Source organism: Dipodomys spectabilis, unplaced genomic scaffold (genome assembly GCF_019054845.1).
Source record: "Dipodomys spectabilis isolate Male_0828 unplaced genomic scaffold, ASM1905484v1 ptg000001l, whole genome shotgun sequence".
Lineage (NCBI taxonomy): Eukaryota > Metazoa > Chordata > Mammalia > Rodentia > Heteromyidae > Dipodomys > Dipodomys spectabilis.
The window spans coordinates 34,485,896-34,505,389 of record NW_024870678.1 but is presented as its reverse complement, the minus strand read 5'-3'; the positions used below and the strand labels follow the sequence as shown (position 1 = coordinate 34,505,389).

The window sequence follows — 19,494 nt, the reverse complement described above, 5'->3', positions numbered from 1 at the left end:
ATGTCCCGACTGGGTGATACTTTTAAAGTGAACCTACGGTTCAAAAATACAATACTGTGTTCCACTACAAAAGGCAAGATGGACCGCCCACAGAGGTGCTTGGAGCAGAGGTAGCATTTACTTTACATGTTACTATAGTGGATTTAAGAATCAAGAGTTTTTCCTTGATGAAGTCAAAGATATTTGCTTGAGAACAGAATCCTAAATGGAGAAGGATCATGTTTTACGATGACTCCGATTGGCATACCGTGGAGTGTTGTGGTCCTGTTGGGCATCTTCCTCATGATTGTGTACATAAGCTGGAATCTTTAGCGTGAGACACTCCCTGGCTTTCCCAGCACTGGATGCTGTTGGGTTGTCCTGGAGTGTGCAGAATGCAGTCACCAGACAAGGCAGACTTTATGACTCAGAAGCTTTATGGTTCTAGGAAGCTAGAGCTTCTTCCGTATTTTTGTAGTGATCTCCTTCCACATAGGTGGTGATTTCTAAGCTCAGTGAAGGTCTGGATGGGATAAGATTCGGTTAGGGCAATGGAGTGGTTTCTGCTTCCAGGTTTTCTAGCTGAAAAGAGAAAGAGCAAAGACTGAGTGTTTCACACATTTACTGAGCATCTTCCATTCGTAAGAACTAGGCTGAGGACCCTCCAGTACACTTTCACCTGCAACCCTCAGAGTTTCTCCTCACTGCCAAGACCATTAATTAATGGTTATTACGACTATCTCTTGGGTCACTGTAAATAGGCTTTTGCATTTGTGTGCACTGCTGAAGAATGCTATCTAAGTTATTATAGAGATCTATTTATGTTTTTGTTGCAAAAGTACATTCTAAACCAACCTCTTTTGCTCCCACCATCCCTTACCTTCTTCTTCCTCCTTATCCTCAAATCATGTCAGAAAACCAGGGCCGTTTTCGATGATTTTCCTCATGTTCTTTATTCCTAGATTCTAACTTTTACTCAATTTTCAATGTTTTATCTTTCCTGCTGTAACAGATTTGAGGTCCATCCACACTCCATTCCACTGTACATTAGCTTGACAGTGTGGAGGAATTTGTTCAGGCATGGGAAAAATGTGGCTTGCTATTTTCAAATAGGAGAAGAGTGGAAACGTAGGAGGCTTTTAGTTAACAAAGACTTGTTGTTTTTACGGTTAGTGTATTTTGTGTGTGTGCCACTTCTAGTGCTCAAACTCAGGGCTTCATGTATGGTTGGCCCTCTATTACTTGAACCCAAACTCTAGTTCCAGCTTTTTGCTGGCTAATTAGAGTAAAAAGTCTCTCATATTTGTCTCAGATCTTAGTGTCTCTTTTGCTCTTCAGATCTCAGTCTCTTTAGTAGTTACCATTAGAGCTATGAGCCACTAGTGGCCAGCAACTGTTACAATATTGTTGAGGAATAAAGGAGATGTTTGCTTAGTTTAGTATAAAGGGATGTAAAATAGTTTTTTAAGCTTTATTTTTATTTTTTATTTTTTTGTCAGCGGTGGGGCTTAAACTCTGGGCCTGGGTGCTGTCCCTCAGCTCTTCAGCTCAAAGTTAGTGCTCTACCACTTGAGCCACAGTGCCACTTCCGGTTTTCTGGTGGTTAATTGGAGATAAGAGTCTCACGGACTTTCCTTGCCTGAGCTGGTTTTGAACTATGATCCTTAGATCTCAGCCTCCTGAGTAGCTAGGACTACAGTCATTAGCCACCAGTGCCCGGTTATTTTGGTACATTTTAAATTGGAGAAAAAGTGTAAGATCTTAGTGGTTATAAAGAAAACTGCCTACCTGCTCCCCAGATTTCATACAGTTAACGATTAGTGCACTGCTTTACCAATGGCTGGCCTGCTCCCTGTCTCTCTCTCTCTCCCTCTCCCTCTCCCTCTCTCTCTTATAGACACACAGACACAGATATACAGAGAGACACAGACTCACAGATACAGTCTCTTTTGAACCATTTGGGCCAACATAGGCAGATTGTCTTTGCACACCATTGCTTTGCTGACTCTGCCTAAAAGCAAACTGTCCCTGGCTGACCATCTGTGTTGCTCATCAATAGGCGATGAAGTCAGCTCTGGCCAGGGTAGCACTGTGTGAGCTCTGCCCTTGGATGAGGCATGTTGATTGCTACCAGAAGTTCTGAACCTTTGACTCTGGTTCTTTCAACTGTGACTGAACTCATTGTGCATGCAGCTGCCAGCCTGTCCAATAATACCGCCCAACAGGATTTGCCAGCAGGGAAAATGGCACCACCATGCTACACTCTTCTGCTGTTTTCTAAGCTCTCCTGACTTACTGAGTCTTTCTATCTTTTTGTCACAACCCATAGAGTGACTGCACCAAGGGAGCGTGCTTGCTTACTTAGTCATGTCCTTTGCATCTTGTTAAATTCTTTTTTAACTCATTGTTTGAGAGGTTGAGATTCTTGCCAAAGTGGCAAAATTTTGGGGTGCCAAGACAGAAGAAGAGTTTTTGAAAAGAAAAAAAAGGTAAATGCTCACAGGCTAGGTTCAAAGACATGTGGAGATTTCCTGGGTTTGGGACTAACTGTTCTAACCCAAATGTTCCAAAGAGGGCAGTGAGGACGTGGAGCTGTGGCTCAAGTGGTAGAGCACTAGCCTGGAGCAAAGGAGCTCAGGGACAGCGCCAGGGCCCCGAGTTCAAGCCCCATGACCAACAAAAAGAAAAAAAAAGGCAATGGGAGTTCCACCTCTACCAGCTACCTGTTGGAGAAATGAGCGAATGGATGGAGGCTGAAGCACAGGAGGTACAGTGTTATTTTCGTGATTGCATTATATCGAAACCAAGGGGATTTCCTTGGAGTGAGCGAAAGTGCATGCAGTGCCTGCAAGAAAACGCTTCAAAGCCCGAGTGCAGCTGCTGCTGTAGATTCTGTCTATCCTGGACAGAATCCCCCAGAGCATGCCTGCTGAGTTTTGAAGACTGTGCTTTCTGAGGGGTGGAAGACTCCACCCTCTGACCCTGGCAGCTGCAATGACTGCGGGCCAGAGGATGTCCACAGTAAAGGCAGCACTCATTCTGTCATGGGACATTCTGCAATTCCAAACAAAGCTCAATGTGGGAAGCACTCCCTCCCTCCAAAGCACTCCATTGTGGGGCCATGTGCATACACCTGTGAAGACTGGAGTTCCCTGAGAAGATTCCCATTGGGTAGACCACTAAAGAAACTCAGATTTGGGGGTACGATGGACCCTAAAAAGGCATGGTGTTCTCACAGATGAAACTCTACCTGCTTCTGTAAAACCCAGTTCTTTTTACAAATATCAGTATCAGTGTCTTTCGAATGGAGGAAGTAGAACACCTTTCAGCTGTGTGGGAGAACATCGTTGCCTGAGAACCTGTAGTGTCTGACGCTGAAGGATGGAGGCCTTCCATGCTACCAGGGAACTTGCACACCTCTTTCCAAAATCCATGATCCAGTCACTGAATCCTAGGTCCTTTTGAGGAGCCAGGGCCACACATTGAATCAGTCAGATTTGAAAGAGAATAAAATGGGATGGGAAATGATTGCAGCCCTTGGGTATTGCTGATTGGACTCCCCTGCCCCCGATAATCACTACTTTTGCTGCTCCTGTGATTGATTGTGTAATTGGTACTCATAATTTCCATGCTTGTTCTGTGAGTGCTCATGACATCCACAGCAGATTTTCCTGTTCTGTGAAGAGCCACTTGAGATCGAGAGAACATGGAAGGACGCGTGCAGGACAGATCAGAACTCAGCCCTTTGGTTTTCTCCCACATTTTCTCAAAAAGCAATTTAAAATTCTAACAAGAGAGAAGGATAACTGTAGCCTTGATTAAGGACATCAGTGCAACAAGGCTAATGAAAAACACAATGTCTCAGCATCATCCTTCGGTGTGACCAGTGGGACTTAAAAAAAAAAAAGAATAAAAGAAAAAAAAAGAACGGGATCGGGAAATTTATGAGGGAAGATTACCAACTGAAGTCAGTTGATAGGAAAGGCCTGGCTGTTCCACACTATATTTTGGAAACCTGAGAGTTCAGATCCTATGATTAAATCAATCAGTTGCCTGTAATAGCACCTACCATACCCTCTTGGGTTTTCGTCTTGTCTTTTTCTCAATTCTTTCTGCACCTGAAGACAAAGATGGTTCTCAGGCTCAGCCAGCAAATCTTGTAACTGCTATGCTGACGCACGTTTTGGATTTTGCTCCAATTTGCCTCCTAATGGGAGACTCAAAGCAGAAGCCAAATCTGTGTTTTTCTGCAAGTGAATTGGCCCCATTACATTGATGACATGTTGATAGGTCCCAATAACTCTGAAGATAGTAAGTTCCGTGAAGGCCCAGAAAGGCTCAAAGGCTCATTCATTCTGACAGGACATTGTCACCACTCAAGTCCAAATACTGGAATCAAAGTTGTTTGATCTAAGAGAACCTAAAGAACACATTCATTATTTTGTTCCACATCCAGATTTTTTTTTCACTTAGTTGGACTATTGAGGTTTTATATCTGCATTTATTTTGTTGAAGGATATGTACAGACTAAGTGGACAGGTTATCCCATTTGGCTGGGGACCTAAGTGACAATTGGCACAGGGATCGGTGAAGCAGGTGGGGCCAGAGATCGCCCACGGGCCCCTCGTGAAGTACAGGTTTCTGGGAAGGGAGTCAACTTCCACCATGGGATATTTTCAGGTTTGTCTAGCATCTCCCTGATATGACTTCCTACTTCAATGGGGCTTACTTTTTATCTCTGAATTCCAACCCCTTAGTCTGGGAAAATAATCACCATGTCCACCAGAGATAAGCAGAAACTCTGCTGGCCAATCTGTTCCAGACAAGGCCTCTTTATTTCTATCCTGTGGGAACTATGGGACTTGAGGAACTCCTGTTGGCCTGCATGGCCCTGAATTAGTCTGTGCCTGATGTATCAAAGTGAGCTCCTGAAAATGATTCTCCCTTGAACATGTGCAAATGTTCATATTCAGCTTGTTTCAGTTACGTGATGACCGATACACGTACGTCTCCCGATACATGATGCCCTTGGGTTATGAGGTATATATCTGTCTAGGCAATGACTACTTGATGATAACCATACTCTAACCAAACCAATGTAGTGGTGATCTAAATCAACTATACTCTGAAATCCTAAATAGGAATAACTTGTCTCCTTAAAGCAGAGCTCTTTGTCCATAGAGGTTGATATTTGGATCACCTTTGATTTTGTGCAATGACAGTTAATTCACTCTATGGAATCCACTTTTCTTCACTGAATCCCCAGATAAAGAGGGCCATACTACCCAAGGGAAACCTGGCTTTCCATTTCCACTGCAGCATGAGTACTGTTCTTTGGCATCAGCATCCACGTTCTTGAGACAGCAAGGACTCTATCATTAAAACCAGCTACTGTAGCTCATGAGATGGAATGCACCACACAAAAGAAATAGGTTCATTTGAATTTCTTGATTGTAAATGGACAGTGGTTAGATGATATTCTTGCTGAACAGGGAAGATTTATGTGGTTGCCAGCTGCTTCTGTTGTGCTTGGAATAACATTTATGGTATGACGCTCTATGCATACCATCAGAAAGGAAGAGCCGCTAGTTTTCTCTGGGAATTACTCGAGTTTCGGATTTTGCAATACATTTTAAAGGTAAATACAGCAGACTGGCCTTCTTCCAACTCTCATCTAATAGTATATTAATTGGATCTTGGATCTGCTGTTTATTAACTATGTCTAATCTAAATTGCGGATGGGATAGCATAACCATGGACATGTAAGTTTGGCTAGGAATCCACCGTGCAATCCACTGCAAGTTCTTGCTCTCTCTCACTGATTGAGGTGAACTGGAAGGCCCACTTATCTCCTAATCCTGAGCTGTTTTTCCACAGCGAGGTACAAGGTCTACAAAGACCCTTGCCTGCCAAACCACTCTGTGACTCCTGCTCTTAGGGAAGGAGGATTGGATTGTTTGCTGCTTGCTGCAAATGATGTTATCTTATCTCATTATTGGAAGGTGTGGTGTTGTATCATGTCTGTAGTGGCCATCTAGTCCGCCTTGGCATGCTAAGGATGCCAGGGACCAGTACTGTGGCATGCAGAGCGATATTATTGCAGCTTGCTTTGCTACAGTGATGTATTTCCTCCGGCTCATTGAGAAACATGGTTTATTTTTGTTCCCCATACAACTGTGACAAGCCAACCTGAGGGCTTTCTGAGCTAGCTCCTTTGGAGGCTGGGAACTCTCTGCCATTTTCTACAGCTGGGCTTCTTTCCTGACAATAATCACAGGACAGTTACACATTTCAGTAGCCTTGAGATTCCCTATGATACTTAGAAACATTCATTGAATGACACACACATAAAATATAATTCCCTGTCATCAGTTTTCTGGTAATATTTCCAGGAAGTCCACTAAAAAATCTCTCTGGGCTATCTTTTGGCCTAGTTTAAAAATAAAATATTCAAAAAGCTTTTAAAGCTTCTGACGGAAGCTTATTTAGGATGTGTTTAGTCTTTCCCTGTACAAAGCTGCATGTAGATCTCCTGAAGTTTTAGAGTTGGAGGAGACTAAGTTAATGATAGTTTTCAACTTCATCAGTCCATGGAAGGAAATTGAATCCTGGTTAGGTCAAGTGGCCTGCCCAATACAGTGCATGAAAAAGCTGATTAAAAAAAAAATCTTCAGCTTCTCTCCTGTACTTCCATTTTCTCCTCTCTATTTATGTTGCCACCCAGAGCTGCAATTGAAGCCAATAACTCAATTGGTACTTTTGAAGCGGAGCAGCATTTCAGCCAATAATAGACTTATAACATTTCATTCATTAGAGAAACCATAAAAACAGACACTTCCCCTCCCCCACACCCCACAAAAGCTCCTGGGGATAGCAAAGCGCTCCTTGTACCTAAGCAATGGGGAACTCTCCCCTTTCCCTAGATTCTGTTACCTAAATCACACACAATGAGGATTTCCAGTACAAGGCTCTGAGCTCAGGAAAGGAGACTTCAATGAAAAATGGAATATCCCATATGCCTCTCTTGCATTTAGTGTGGACTTGTTCTGTTCAATATATCTTTTCTCTAATAAAAGAAAGTGTGGGTGATTATTTTTGATGTTCAAGAAGAGAGAGGGCCCCAGGATTTGAAGAAGGGAGTCAATCATCCTCAGAGGATAATTCTTGGGCTGTGGACGGAAGCTCCATGCAGAGGTGTTTGAGGCAGCTGCTGGTGTGGGAGCCCAGGTGTACTCAGATGGTCCCCAGTACAATTAGCACCAGCACCCCAGCGCTCTGGCCTCTCATCTGCCTCAGTGAGAAAATATAAAATTCAACCTTTGGTATACTTTTCACAGATGGATTTGCATGCCTTTTAGAACAAATTTATTTTCTGAAAAATAAAAACACCACTTTATGCCAAACAAAAGAATGTGTCATAAAGCTTATAAAACTTCTTCTTAGCAATGTGTAATTTAATTCAATAAAAACACACCCCAAAGCTACATAGACATTTTCCTTATAATTATAACCAGAAAGTGGCAAACTTCAAAACAGAGAAAAACAAAAGTGAAAACCCAAACAAAACACAGTCTGTCCTTGTCACAGAGAAGCGAAATTTTGGCATCTTGTTTGTATGATAGATCAGTTATTTAAAATGGCTGGGAAGGGGATTATGAGGACCAATTTCAGAATTCTGGTTAATTCCTGGATTCCTGGGTCATTGCCATTTCCTTGTAGCTAACAGGGACTCATGAATAGCTTCATAGTTTATTGGGTCTCATGGTCAATGGTGGAATTTTTAAACCTGTGAGTGAACCCTCTATCCCGCGATATTTGAATAACTAGGTCTATGCATAGATAAATTTGGGAGTTTTGGCTTAAAAAGTGATAAACACACACACACACACACACATACACACACACACACACAGAGGAGCTTTTCAAAGCCTTTAGCATATGAACATACAGTAATACATTAATCCCAATGGGCAAAATAAGATCAGACACATATTCTTGACTTTTTATAGAGATTTATATAGTGTTACAAGAATTAGAACTAGTATCAATCCAAAGCTGATTCAGAGACTCAAACAGCCATCCCGTCTGATGTTCTGATTATCAAATTTAGCACTTTAATTCTCTCCATGTTCCTTTCATATAGGCAAACTACTGATATCTGAATACTAGCAACTTTAGTTCAAAGGGCATTTCTGTGTCTCAAAGCTTAGGATGTGGTTTCTAAGCTCAGCAAGCTGTATGCATTAAACAGATACACACATCTGGATGTCAATCACACTATCATTATATGATTTTTTTTAAAAAAAAGATACTTCTTTTCTCTGGTTGAATTGATGAACCACAACTTTGACTCATTGGCGTTAACTAGGGATGGTAGATTAGACAATTCCCAATTCACTTTTCTGCTGCTGTGGGGTAGCTGCCTCAGTCTGTCAGCATCTTCTATGTCCTTAACTCCCGTCTCTGATTTCTTGATACCCTGTCCTATCTATGAGGTTACTCAGAATTCCTCCACTGAGTGATGCTCCTTAACTCCTTTCTCCAATTTCTTGATGCCCTGTCTTATGAGGTTACTCAGAATTCCTCCACTGAGTGATGCTCTTAAAAATGGAGTCAAAGTTTATAAACCTATTTTATTGAACCATTGTATTCAGATCACAATTAAACGCAGTACAGTACCATGTTACCTAAAATTAATGAGTCTGTCAATTGTCTTTATAACAGCACTATTGTTACTGAGTTTACCTGATCTCCCTGTCGTATTTCTCCAAGAAAATCAGATTTGTTTTTTCCATAACCAAGTTTATCTTGCTTCTTAGAGGTTATTTCCTCCTTTCTAACTGCTCTCAGAATCTGCTTTAATAATCTGATCTAGATTCTGAGAACAGGCTTATGAAGCTTTTGGGTCCCCCTTCCTCCCCGCCCCCCATGGCTAATGTGCTTCCAGTAATCTTGGTACTCTATTTCTCTATTTCTTTCCCTCCATTTCCCAGGACTCCTTTCATGCTTTGCCTCAGTGATTTTAATTTTTCTTTCAATAATTGTGCTTCACCTACAAGTTCTCTCAATGTTTTAATACTGCCAGGACATTTGACATCTCTCAAATTCTCACAAGATACTTTAACAATCCTTTCATGTTGCTTGACCTTTAATACTTTCTTAACAATTTTCAGGCAAAAGATCTTTTCTCAGAAAGTGAAGGCTAAAGAAATATAAAGGCTGAAGAATTATGCCTTCCTTTTGTATTCTGTTAATACTGACCTTTTTTTCTTTGCGAACGATAATCAGTATTTTGAAGTGCAGAAGGAAGATTTCTTTTAAAAAACCTGTGGTGTTGTAGCAGATGAGATGAGGGTCTAGTTACAAGGCTTTAAAGACATCATGACTGATTTGAACCTTATGATTTCTTATCTGTTATACACAATTGATCAGATGAGACCCTGGCTTTTGACCTGATCATCTGCTCCCACCTCCGTCCTGGTCCTGAGGACATCAGGCTAGGCCTGGAAGCATTTTAGCTGTAACGCCAGGGGTGGATGGATGTTAGTGGTGGGGATGTTGCTTAGTTTTCTGCAATGCATGTGGACTTGTGACAAAGATCTGTCTTGCCAAAATGTTACTATTGTCCAGGTCAGGAAGGCTTGGGCTGTATCATCGCATCACATAATTTTGTTCCTCCAAAATTTTCTTAGCAAAGGATTTGAAATTCAGTTTCATGGGAAAAAGAAAGGGAGAGTACTAAAGTCATATTGAATGGCTGTAATTCTCAGAGGCCACTTGACTGACATTTTGAATGTGTAGTTATATGTCATGCTTACCCCAAGCCTATGTGGTGGGTATTGTAGTCACCACCTGTTTTAAGGGGGTAGAAACTGAAATATACATTTTATAAGTCAGCCTAAGGATTCCAGTGGTTATTGATAAATTCTGTGTAAATAATTGAGCCATCTAAATTTTCTTAGAATTTTATATTTTATATTTTATTTAATTATAATGGTTTCCCTTATTTTTTATATTTTAAATGAATTTGCACTTATATGACATTTTCTTTGGTTATTTTTTTTTTAGCTACTTGGAAGCCAGATAATATAAAACATCATCATTATTATTTTATGCTCAGGGACAAAAGGTATACATTTAAAAATATATTTCTGAGAAAATATATTTCTGGCCTCTAATTTCCCCATCTGCACAGAGAGGAAGTTTGGGAAAATGATCATTATTTTTTGTTAGGTCCAGTGTGCTAAGAACTGTGACTACTTTGCATCTGTTTGACTAATCCTACTGTGCCACTGAGATTTAGAGGTTGATATTTACTTGTCATTGGACATCTGGAAGTCTGTTTTTCCCATTGAATTTGTGTATCAACCAGAAAAGTTTTAGTTGCTGAAATGTGATATAGCAAGTCTCTGCAGCATTTTCAAATTCTGTAAAAACGTGTCAGGGCACTTATCCTTTCCATTACCAAAGGGAGAAGTTCGAGAAAAAAATTAGCTTATGGGCTCTTGACTTCTAGGCAAATAATTAGGGAAATTGCCAGTAAGATAGACTTTATTCTACTAATTTGTAGTTCTCCTGGTATCTTCTTTCTCTTTCCCTCCCTCCTTCCTTTTTGTCCTTCTTTTGTTTATACGAACAACTCAAATTATTTTTCTACATATTCACTCATAGATTAAAAGGAAAAAAATTTCAAATTATGATGAAACTTTCAGCATACATTCATTTGGGATCTGATAATTGTATGCAGATAATGTAATATAATTTATTAGGTTTTTAGATTTGAATAATGTGTTTTAGCAAGACTAAGTATTTTTTGAGTGTGTTCCTAGTAAGTTCAGATATTATAGAAAGTAAAAATGGTATGTGTCTATTGATTATAGACAGTAAAACAAGAAGTACTATGCTAAATTCATACTTCCCTCCCATTTGGTGTAGGTTCCTACCAACATTCATTGCTTCATGTCACAGATTGGAAGTGGCAGTAACCAGAGTCACATGGAATCTTAGGCCTCAAAACTTATTCATGTTTTTTTTTTTTTTGGGTCCGGTCATGGGACCTGAACTCTGGGCCTGGGCGCTGTCCCTCAGCTCTTCAGCTCAAGGCTAGCGCTCTACCACTTGAGCCACAGTGCCACTTCCGGCTTTTTTCTTTTTGCTTATGTGGTGCTGAGGAATCGAACCCAGGGCTTTAGGCATGCAAGGCAAGCACTCTACCACTGAGCCACCTTCCCAGCCCCACTTATTCATGATTTTAAAAAGTATTCCAACAGTTCCTTAGCACTTGAAGTTAGATTCTGTTTCGCATCTTCTCCATTTATATCACATAGATATGAATGTCATGTGGTTTTACTATAGTAACTAGTAGAAGTCACAGACAATATGGTTCTCTAATATTTTCTTACATTATCAAAAGTGTCTAGCCACATCGAAGCCATGAATTATAGTATAAGGAAAGAAATTTGTGCACCAGGAGGGAGAGGTTTGACAAGAGTTATGAACTTGTTTCTTGATTTCTAGGGAATAGTTAGAAAGAAGGATTATTAGGAAGATATATTTTGTCTGGATTAGTAGCTCTTATAAGTTTTTTTGTTCAGTGTAATCTTGTAACATTATAAAATGGTGGTGACTTATAAATAAAAGATACCAAGATACCACTAAACTGCATTTCAAAAAAGTCAGAAGTAAAATGAAATGAGGTGTGGTAGAAAGTAAAAAGAGAAAAATATCCACCTTTCCCATTAGCTTCCTGACATAGAAAATCAAGATGGACATGTTTCAAAACACCAAATCACAATAAATGACAATATTTTAGCCAAATAATAATATCCAATTTTAAATTGGTTTTGAAGTGAAATGTACTTTGCTGTGTTTTATAAGTTCTGTACATTAACTAGAATAGCAAGCACAAAAAGTTCTGCATTAATTGAGCTAGTTATTCCTATCATCAAAACTAGCAATCACTCTGAGAAGAAAAAAAAACATACAGCAGGTATATTGATGAAGTCTGTGTCATAAAAATCAAATGTAATTTGAGTTCATCTTCATCTATTTTTTTAAAGTATTTATTATCTACATTAACTTATTCAGACCTCTTTTTTTGAGGGGGGGGGGGAGTCTGGTCCTGGAGTCTGAACTCTAGGCCTGGGTGCTGTCCCTCAGCTCTTCAGCTCAAGGCTAACGCTCTACCACTTGAGCCACAGCGCCACTTCCAGCTTTTTTCTTTCTGCTTATGTGGTGCTGAGGAATCGAACCCAGGGCCTCAGGCATGCAAGGCAAGTGCTCTACCACTGAGCCACCTTCCCAGCCCCATCTTCATCTATTTTTAAATTGTCACCTTGGGCCAAATATGTCCCTGGCCATTATTTTTCTCATTGATAGTCCATATGAACAATTCCAGTTATAAACTCATTAGTAAATATTAATCTTAAAGACAAATATTTTCTGAAAATTAATATCTTTCTGTTTAAATGGTAACATATAGTCCATGATTATAGTCAGTGTTAGAATCATGCCACGCTTTTCTATTTGTGACTTTTTTCTTATTTGAAATGTATATATACTCTAATTCTACCTATGTACAGAGGCACATATATTCAGAGATTATTGGAACTGGAAGAAAAGTTACTTTGGTTCCATTCAGAAAATATGCATTAATGTGGTCAGTTCCTATAATTTTTGAGAGCTCTTCTCATCCGGGGCTTTTGTTATGGAACTGAAATCATTTCCTTCCCAAATTAGCTCTCTACAGATGTCTTGCAAAAACCAAACTAACTTTTGTGAGTGGTACAATTGATTTTAAAATCAGGCCTGTGCTTTTAGATTAGCTGGGGATAGTATTATTTTATAAGTAATCGGAATGAAAGCACCTCGTGTCATTTCTCAAGCTGCTACTTTGAAATGTCAGTAAAAAAGGGCTTGAAAAATGTAACCGGGGAATTTAGAGATGAACTTGCTGTGCAGCAGGTCATGCCAGGATGTTAGCTTGATTGACGTGGCATGATTTTGTCTTGGAAAGCTCAGGGATAGCTGTATTAGCCAACTAAAGCTTTTTCAACGATAGGTAATCTTACAGGACTCCTGTCAAAAAGCTTGACTGATTACCCAAGCTAGACAAGGCAGAAAATCTGGAAATGTTTAAGAGATAAAGCTACAGTTTCCATTGAACATGTAGCTTAAGTGTTTTATTAAAAATGCATATTCTTTTTCTGTATTCTCACACAATGGCTCTGACTTCTTATGGGAGTTAGGAACAACTTACACTTCTTTCCCCCAGAGGTGACAGTTTGAGGATCTCTGGGTGACTTCATACAACGCTAACTGAAAATGGCGTTGGCAGGAAGAAGTAGGGCAACGCTTGGGGTCGATAGTAGATGCCTGGATGGTCCTTGGAATGCTGCCTCTCCCTGGTGGTTCTATCTTCTATCATGGTTTAACTTCAATGAGCATTTGTTATGTCATGCTTGCCTATTAAGGTTATCACGGGAAAGAGATGTAGTGGTGCAAATGAAAGCCCTCTTTAATTGGTATGCAGTATTGTGTTAGAGTATTTTGTTACAGTATTTATAAAGAAACCCAGGGGATCTAATAGAGCTGCCCCTTTTCCTATATCATGTTACCAAATTCACCACATGTCACAGTAGAAAGTGTAGAGTGAAGCTGGGGTAGAGACTGAGTGGGAAAGGCAGGTGAGCAATGAACAGTATTCAGATAGGAGTTGGATCTGCCATAATCAGTAAATGTAGAGAAGCATTATGATGCAGAGAGGAGTTTAATGAGACAACGGAGAATGGTAAGTAGGCAGACAAATCAAATTGTTCTGAGGGCAGATGGAAAATAAATGCTTATGCCTGGTTCTACCTAATAAAGACCAAGAAGCCATAAAGACAGCAAGCTGAATATAAATCAGGCATTCTGCATGTTATAATGAGCTAAGAACAGGAGAGACTATCTTATTTTTTTCCTCAATACTCAATGTCAGACTTTTTTTGTTGTTTTATTTTTCAAGGTATTGCTTTATCTTGTAAAATTGGGATGATGATTTTCTTTTTTTTTAAATACTTTTTTATTGTAAAAATACCGTACAGAGAGGTTACAGTTACATGAGCAAGGTCATGACTTCTTTGGGACACTGAATTCAGCTCTTGTTATCATCACAACTACTTGTAAGAGCTGGGTGTGATGGGACATGCCAATAATCCCAGCAGTTGGGAAGTAGAAATAGGACGATTATGAGTTTGAGACCTGCTTGAGCTACTGAATGAAAACTGCTCTCAGAAAACAAAACCAAACAAAATAATAAAAACAACAAAATAGATACACAAATGAAAAACAATTAGGAGACAGGCATAGAGCAAATCAAGTTTTTGTCGAAGTGTAATTCATGATCCGATCACCAAAGGCTGGTGAGGAGAAAGCAAAGAAGGCCACTTGTGGATATTTCCCTGTTCTTGAAGAGGAGGCCTGAAGTAGCGAGGCTGGAGTATCATACAGCCCCTTTGATTGTCGACTGGTGGCACATAAAAAGGTCATTCCTATATCTTCCACATCTGAAATGCTAGGAGCCTGCTTACCATTCGTTCATTCATTCACTCAACAGGTAATTTAAGAGTGCCAGACACCAGGCTGGGGAGATACTGGAGGCCCAGGAAGTCCTGTTCCTGCTACAGGAAGTAGTGGCTAGCCTGTCCTCTGAAGCCTGCATCCATTGCAGTTGTCATCACAGGGACCATATTCCCCTCCCCTCCCCCACCCCTCCCACTAAGCAACCAGCAGCTCAGTCAGGAAGAGATGGAGCTTACTTTGCCATCACCTTGAATCTACATTGACCTGGGGACTTCCCTCGACCCATGTCAGTCATGGAAGCGACTTTCTGCCTGAACCTAGGCCTCAAGAAAACCTGGTTCTCGATTCTTTCTCTTTCTAAACCTGTGAGAAGAAACCTGGGCCGGAGGATGAGAATCCACACAGAGCCAGCCATTCCTGTAGTGGCCACCCTCGATTGGGCTATCTTACATACTGTGGGCAAGTCCATCCCCAGTTAGTGGCACATACAACTGTAATCGAAATCAATGGTTGGCTCAGGCCCCTGGGTTTTGGAATGCTGTGCAGCAAAAATGGGAGGAGATGCCTTTAACTGTTTAAGTATGACTCACAGCTTAGTCTGAACACAGAACTTTCTGATATGGCTTATCGAATTACCTTGATAACAGCTACAACGCCACTTCACTTTGTGCGGTGTGGACAGGGCCTCAGTGTACAGTTGTCAGAATACAGACACCTTGGGGAGGGTTGACATTGGATCTTTGATCTGCAGAATATGAAGTTGACTAGTGTGCTTGAAATGTGACATAGATACAATAATATATTGCTTTGGGTAAATGCAAATACATAGGCAGAACATACACATCGATACCATGACAAACTTCTGACAAGCAGTTGAAAAGCTGGTGGAAATCCGGTGAACTAACATAATAGCTCATGATGTCCAACAAACAAATGAACATCCCATAATAACATAGCACTTGTGGATTGGATTCTGAATTTGGGCCATTAATTAGATGAATTCTATAGATAAAAGTATACAGGCTCTGATTTCATTTGCAAACTGAATTGAATTGACAAATATGACTAAAATAGTCACTGGGAGTATACATATTATTCCAATCCTCTGTGTGTAAACACTGTAATTCAAATCATGACACATCAGTAAACATTAGTGGCAGTAATCTTGGAATTATCTTAATTTTCAACTCTGTCAGGATAGCCTTTCTACTTCTTCTTGGCAGCTTCGCTTTAAGTCCAGTTCTCCCAGCTGGGAATTTGGGAGATGGCCAATTCCAGGATAATGTGTTTCTGCTGTTATCTGACACTGATACTGCTTTACAGAGGCAGTGGTGAAGATAAGCTCTAATTGGATGTATTTATGAAGCAAACCTTTTAGCTACTTAGACCAGAACTTCTCCAATTAGCATCCTTTCTCCTCAATCTGCCTGAGCAGGAAGCACACGGATGTGGAAGTACTGTGTCTGGAGGGGTGTCAAAGACAGTGTCACAGCAATTGAAGGACAATCAAGCTTAACTCAGGAGACAGGCTGGGGGCTATGCTTTCAAGAGAAGGAGGCCGTGAGGGTGGCCCAAAGGGTCAGCTATGATAAGAACCCCCAGGGGTGGGCTAGGGCACACTACCAAAGAGCCTGGAAGAGAAAGAACAGGTAGGTAACAAGGAGAAAGAGCCAACATTTTCTAATAACCACCATTTTGCTTCAAATGGAAATACGTTATTCCAATGCAAAAGATTTCAACCCTAGTTTAGGACCAAGAGCTTTGAACGGCATTCTTTAATACATTATCCCCCTAGTTGGAGAAAAATCAGTTTAAAGCTGTATCCTTTTAAAGCAACTCACAATACTTTAATAGCCACTAGAAAGGAGAGCTACTCAGAAAAAGGAGCAGGTCTTGATATAGAAAAAGAGAAGAGAGAAGAAGGAGAATAGAAAACCATTTTGTTCTGGCTTTCATGTCTGAGATGGGATTAGAAGTAGGGCATATTAAGTTAATAATTTCCTTTTAGCTGGAGTTAGGTCTGCCACCATTAAGGAATGCTCTCTCTCTAGGGAAATGTCGGTTCTAGGTTTGTTGAGATGATTTCATCTCTGGGTATGAGGATTGATGTTCCCTAAGGCAGGTCTATAGTTTGAAAGGATGAGCCTGGGCTGGATTGGGTGGCAGTAGAGGAGGTGCAGTATCAGGGCACAATATAAGATGGGATGAAGAGGTAGCAAGAGAAGTATCTATCTCCCCTGACCTCTGTCTTGCTCCTTCTGACATGATTTCTTATTCATTTTTTTTTTATGGAGGCTTGATTCATACAATCTGGAACTGTAAGACTAGAAATTTCATCCACAATTCTGACTCAAACATAGACTCCTTATGAACTTTGAATTTAAATTATATGGCCTGAAATTACACATGACACGGATTTTGAATGTGCGCACCATTACTTTTAAATTTAATTATTTAAATGAATATGAATATTCAGGTTATAGGTCTGGCTTTATAGATCAGATGTCAAACTTTACAAACCTGTGATACTAACTTGGAGACAGGGTCTTTGTTGATTTCTTGTCTGATTATAATATTGTGTGTAAATCTTAAATCTTTCATGTAGGCTCCAAGCTTGTATATCCTGGGCATAGACATGGAGATGCAAATATTTCAAATATTGGACATAACTTGTCCCCAGGGGCACTGATTTTTCTGGAACATCTCACACCCACAGCCTCAGGTATCTAGGCTCTTTAACCACAGAACTGGAATAAGATTACCTTTTAAGAAGTGACAGGGCTATTGCAGTGATATTTTTGAAATATGTAGCATTTCTGGGTAGCATGAGAAAGATTCTAGATCTGGACCAGTTTCACAATGAGCCACCATCATTACGAAGGAAAGGCCATGAAGAGGGTGATTTTTGAAGCAGGTTTATGGCTTGCTAGTTGACTGACCCTTATATTTAGACAAACACGTACACATCGATTACGCTTGTGAACGATAGCTCTTTGCTGACACCGTGTTCACAATTTGCTCCATATTTCTCCCTGCATGCTCAGGCTTCATCTCAATCTCCTAGTTACTAATTTTGGGAGAGCCTACAGTCTTAGACTAGCACCACTGTGATTTCTGTATCATTCCCAGGAGGCATCATTAGTTCTGGAAAGGGCATACCTGATGTTTCGTCCTGTCCACTGTGTTGGCAGTTGAGGGGTGGTCCCGAGTGTTCTGACGGACGCGAGTGGAGTTTTGTTGCTCAATGGTGGAGGAAGTGGGGATACAGAATTCTCGGAAGCATCGTTTGAAGTTTTCATCCAGGAATGCATAAAGGACTGGATTCAGGCAACTGTTGGTATAGCCTAGGGCTATGCAGAAGTGCCAGGAGACCGTCTGGAAAGTCGTTTCTGGGATGGTAATCAAGGCTTTGATGATGACATAGATGTGGATGGGCGTCCAGCAGACGATGAACACAGCCACCACCACCAGCACCATCCTGGTGATCCTTCGCAGATTCCGGTCCTTTTCTTTGGAGCCTGAGAGCATGCGCACACTCTTGAGGCGTAGGATCATCAGTCCGTAACACACCGTGATGATGAGGACGGGCATGATGAAGGCGAAGATGAAGACGCAGATCTTCAGCAGGTTCTCCCAGTACCAGGTTGGATGGGAGAAGGTGAGGGTGCAATCAATGGATCCTAGAAGGGAAGCATTTGATGCAAAATTGAATGATACCACCGAGTATGACCATCACCATTTTGCTTCCAAATTTATAGCCTTGACCAGAGCTCAATGAACTCTATTACTGTACAATACAGCAAGGGGGCAGGGGAAAGAAAGAAAATGTGGAAGAAACGCAATCGTGTTGAGTCTTTCTTAAGTATCTCATTTTGACATCTACTTGGTCAGATGAAGCTTTCAGTCCGCCAACAATGACGAACCTCTCACCAGGTATCAGACACTTCATTTTTATTGATAGAAAAATACAATAATTGACCATAATCTCTGGGAGGCTCAGCTAATAGATGCTTTCACTTGCTTTTGCAATGGGTAGTTCATTATCCTGCTGTTCGAAAAAGATAAATTCGTCAGGCAGGCAACCATATAACATTTCAAACAAAGCTCAGTGTAACACTTTTGGGTTTAAACTGTAATGACTTTTAGGGGCTCTGTGTTCATACTTACCTACTTGTTTGGTGAAAAAAGTTCAGAGAAATTAAGAAACAAAGTGACTATATTCTGTTTAAAACATGTAAGAGGCCTAAATTACAGGGAAAACTTCCAGTTTCAAAATATTCAAGGTCATTGTGCTAGAAAGAATAACTAGAATGTTAATTTGACTAAGACCTCAAACTGCTCTAAAAGTGCTACTGGGCTCATAACATCACCGACACACCTAGAAATAAACCCTTTGCCCACTGGGCCTGCAACATCCACTCACCATGCCTGTATTTAGTGGTTGCCATGAACATTACAGGCAGTCCGATGGCAGAAGACAGGATCCAGTTGCAGATATTGACAATCTTGGCATTTCGGGGAGTGCGGAAATCCAGGGCCTTGACTGGATGGCACACAGCAATGTAGCGATCCACACTCATGGTGCAGAGGGTGAAGATGCTGGTGAACATGTTGTAGTAGTCAATGGAGATTACGATCTTGCAGAGGATGGTTCCAAAGGGCCAAGTCCCCATCAGGTAGTTGACGCTTTGGAACGGCAAGGTGCTGGTGGCCAAGGCATCTGCCAGAGCAAGGTTGAAGATATAGATGTTGGTAGCTGTCTTCATCTTGGTGTATCTAGTGGATGAAGGAAGAACAGCAACTGTTTAGTAGAGACATCAACCTGGAATCGCAAAGGCTTCCAGGAGGAAGAGTGCATGGATTCATGGACAGTTAACTTGTCATCAGTTACAGAACACTTTAAAATGACTAGTGTAGTTGTCTACAACCAAGTGCCTATAGGAAAAATACATA

The 19,494-nt window shown here is 40.7% G+C and overlaps 1 protein-coding gene across 2 annotated transcripts in view; it reads right to left on the bottom strand.

The window, feature by feature from the left end:
* Positions 1 to 19,494, bottom strand: part of Oprm1 (opioid receptor mu 1) — a 125,961-nt gene that overhangs the window by 80,715 nt on the left and 25,752 nt on the right. Inside the window, exons 2-4 of one of the 2 annotated variants that reach the window (XM_042678258.1) lie at positions 18,965 to 19,317; positions 17,701 to 18,221; positions 15,242 to 15,286 (exon numbers count right to left, since the gene is read on the bottom strand). In XM_042678258.1, the coding sequence (XP_042534192.1) occupies positions 15,242 to 15,286; positions 17,701 to 18,221; positions 18,965 to 19,317 (919 nt within the window). Of the gene's footprint in view, positions 1 to 15,241; positions 15,287 to 17,700; positions 18,222 to 18,964; positions 19,318 to 19,494 lie in introns of those variants that run through there. The other variant, XM_042678341.1, reaches the window with a different exon arrangement.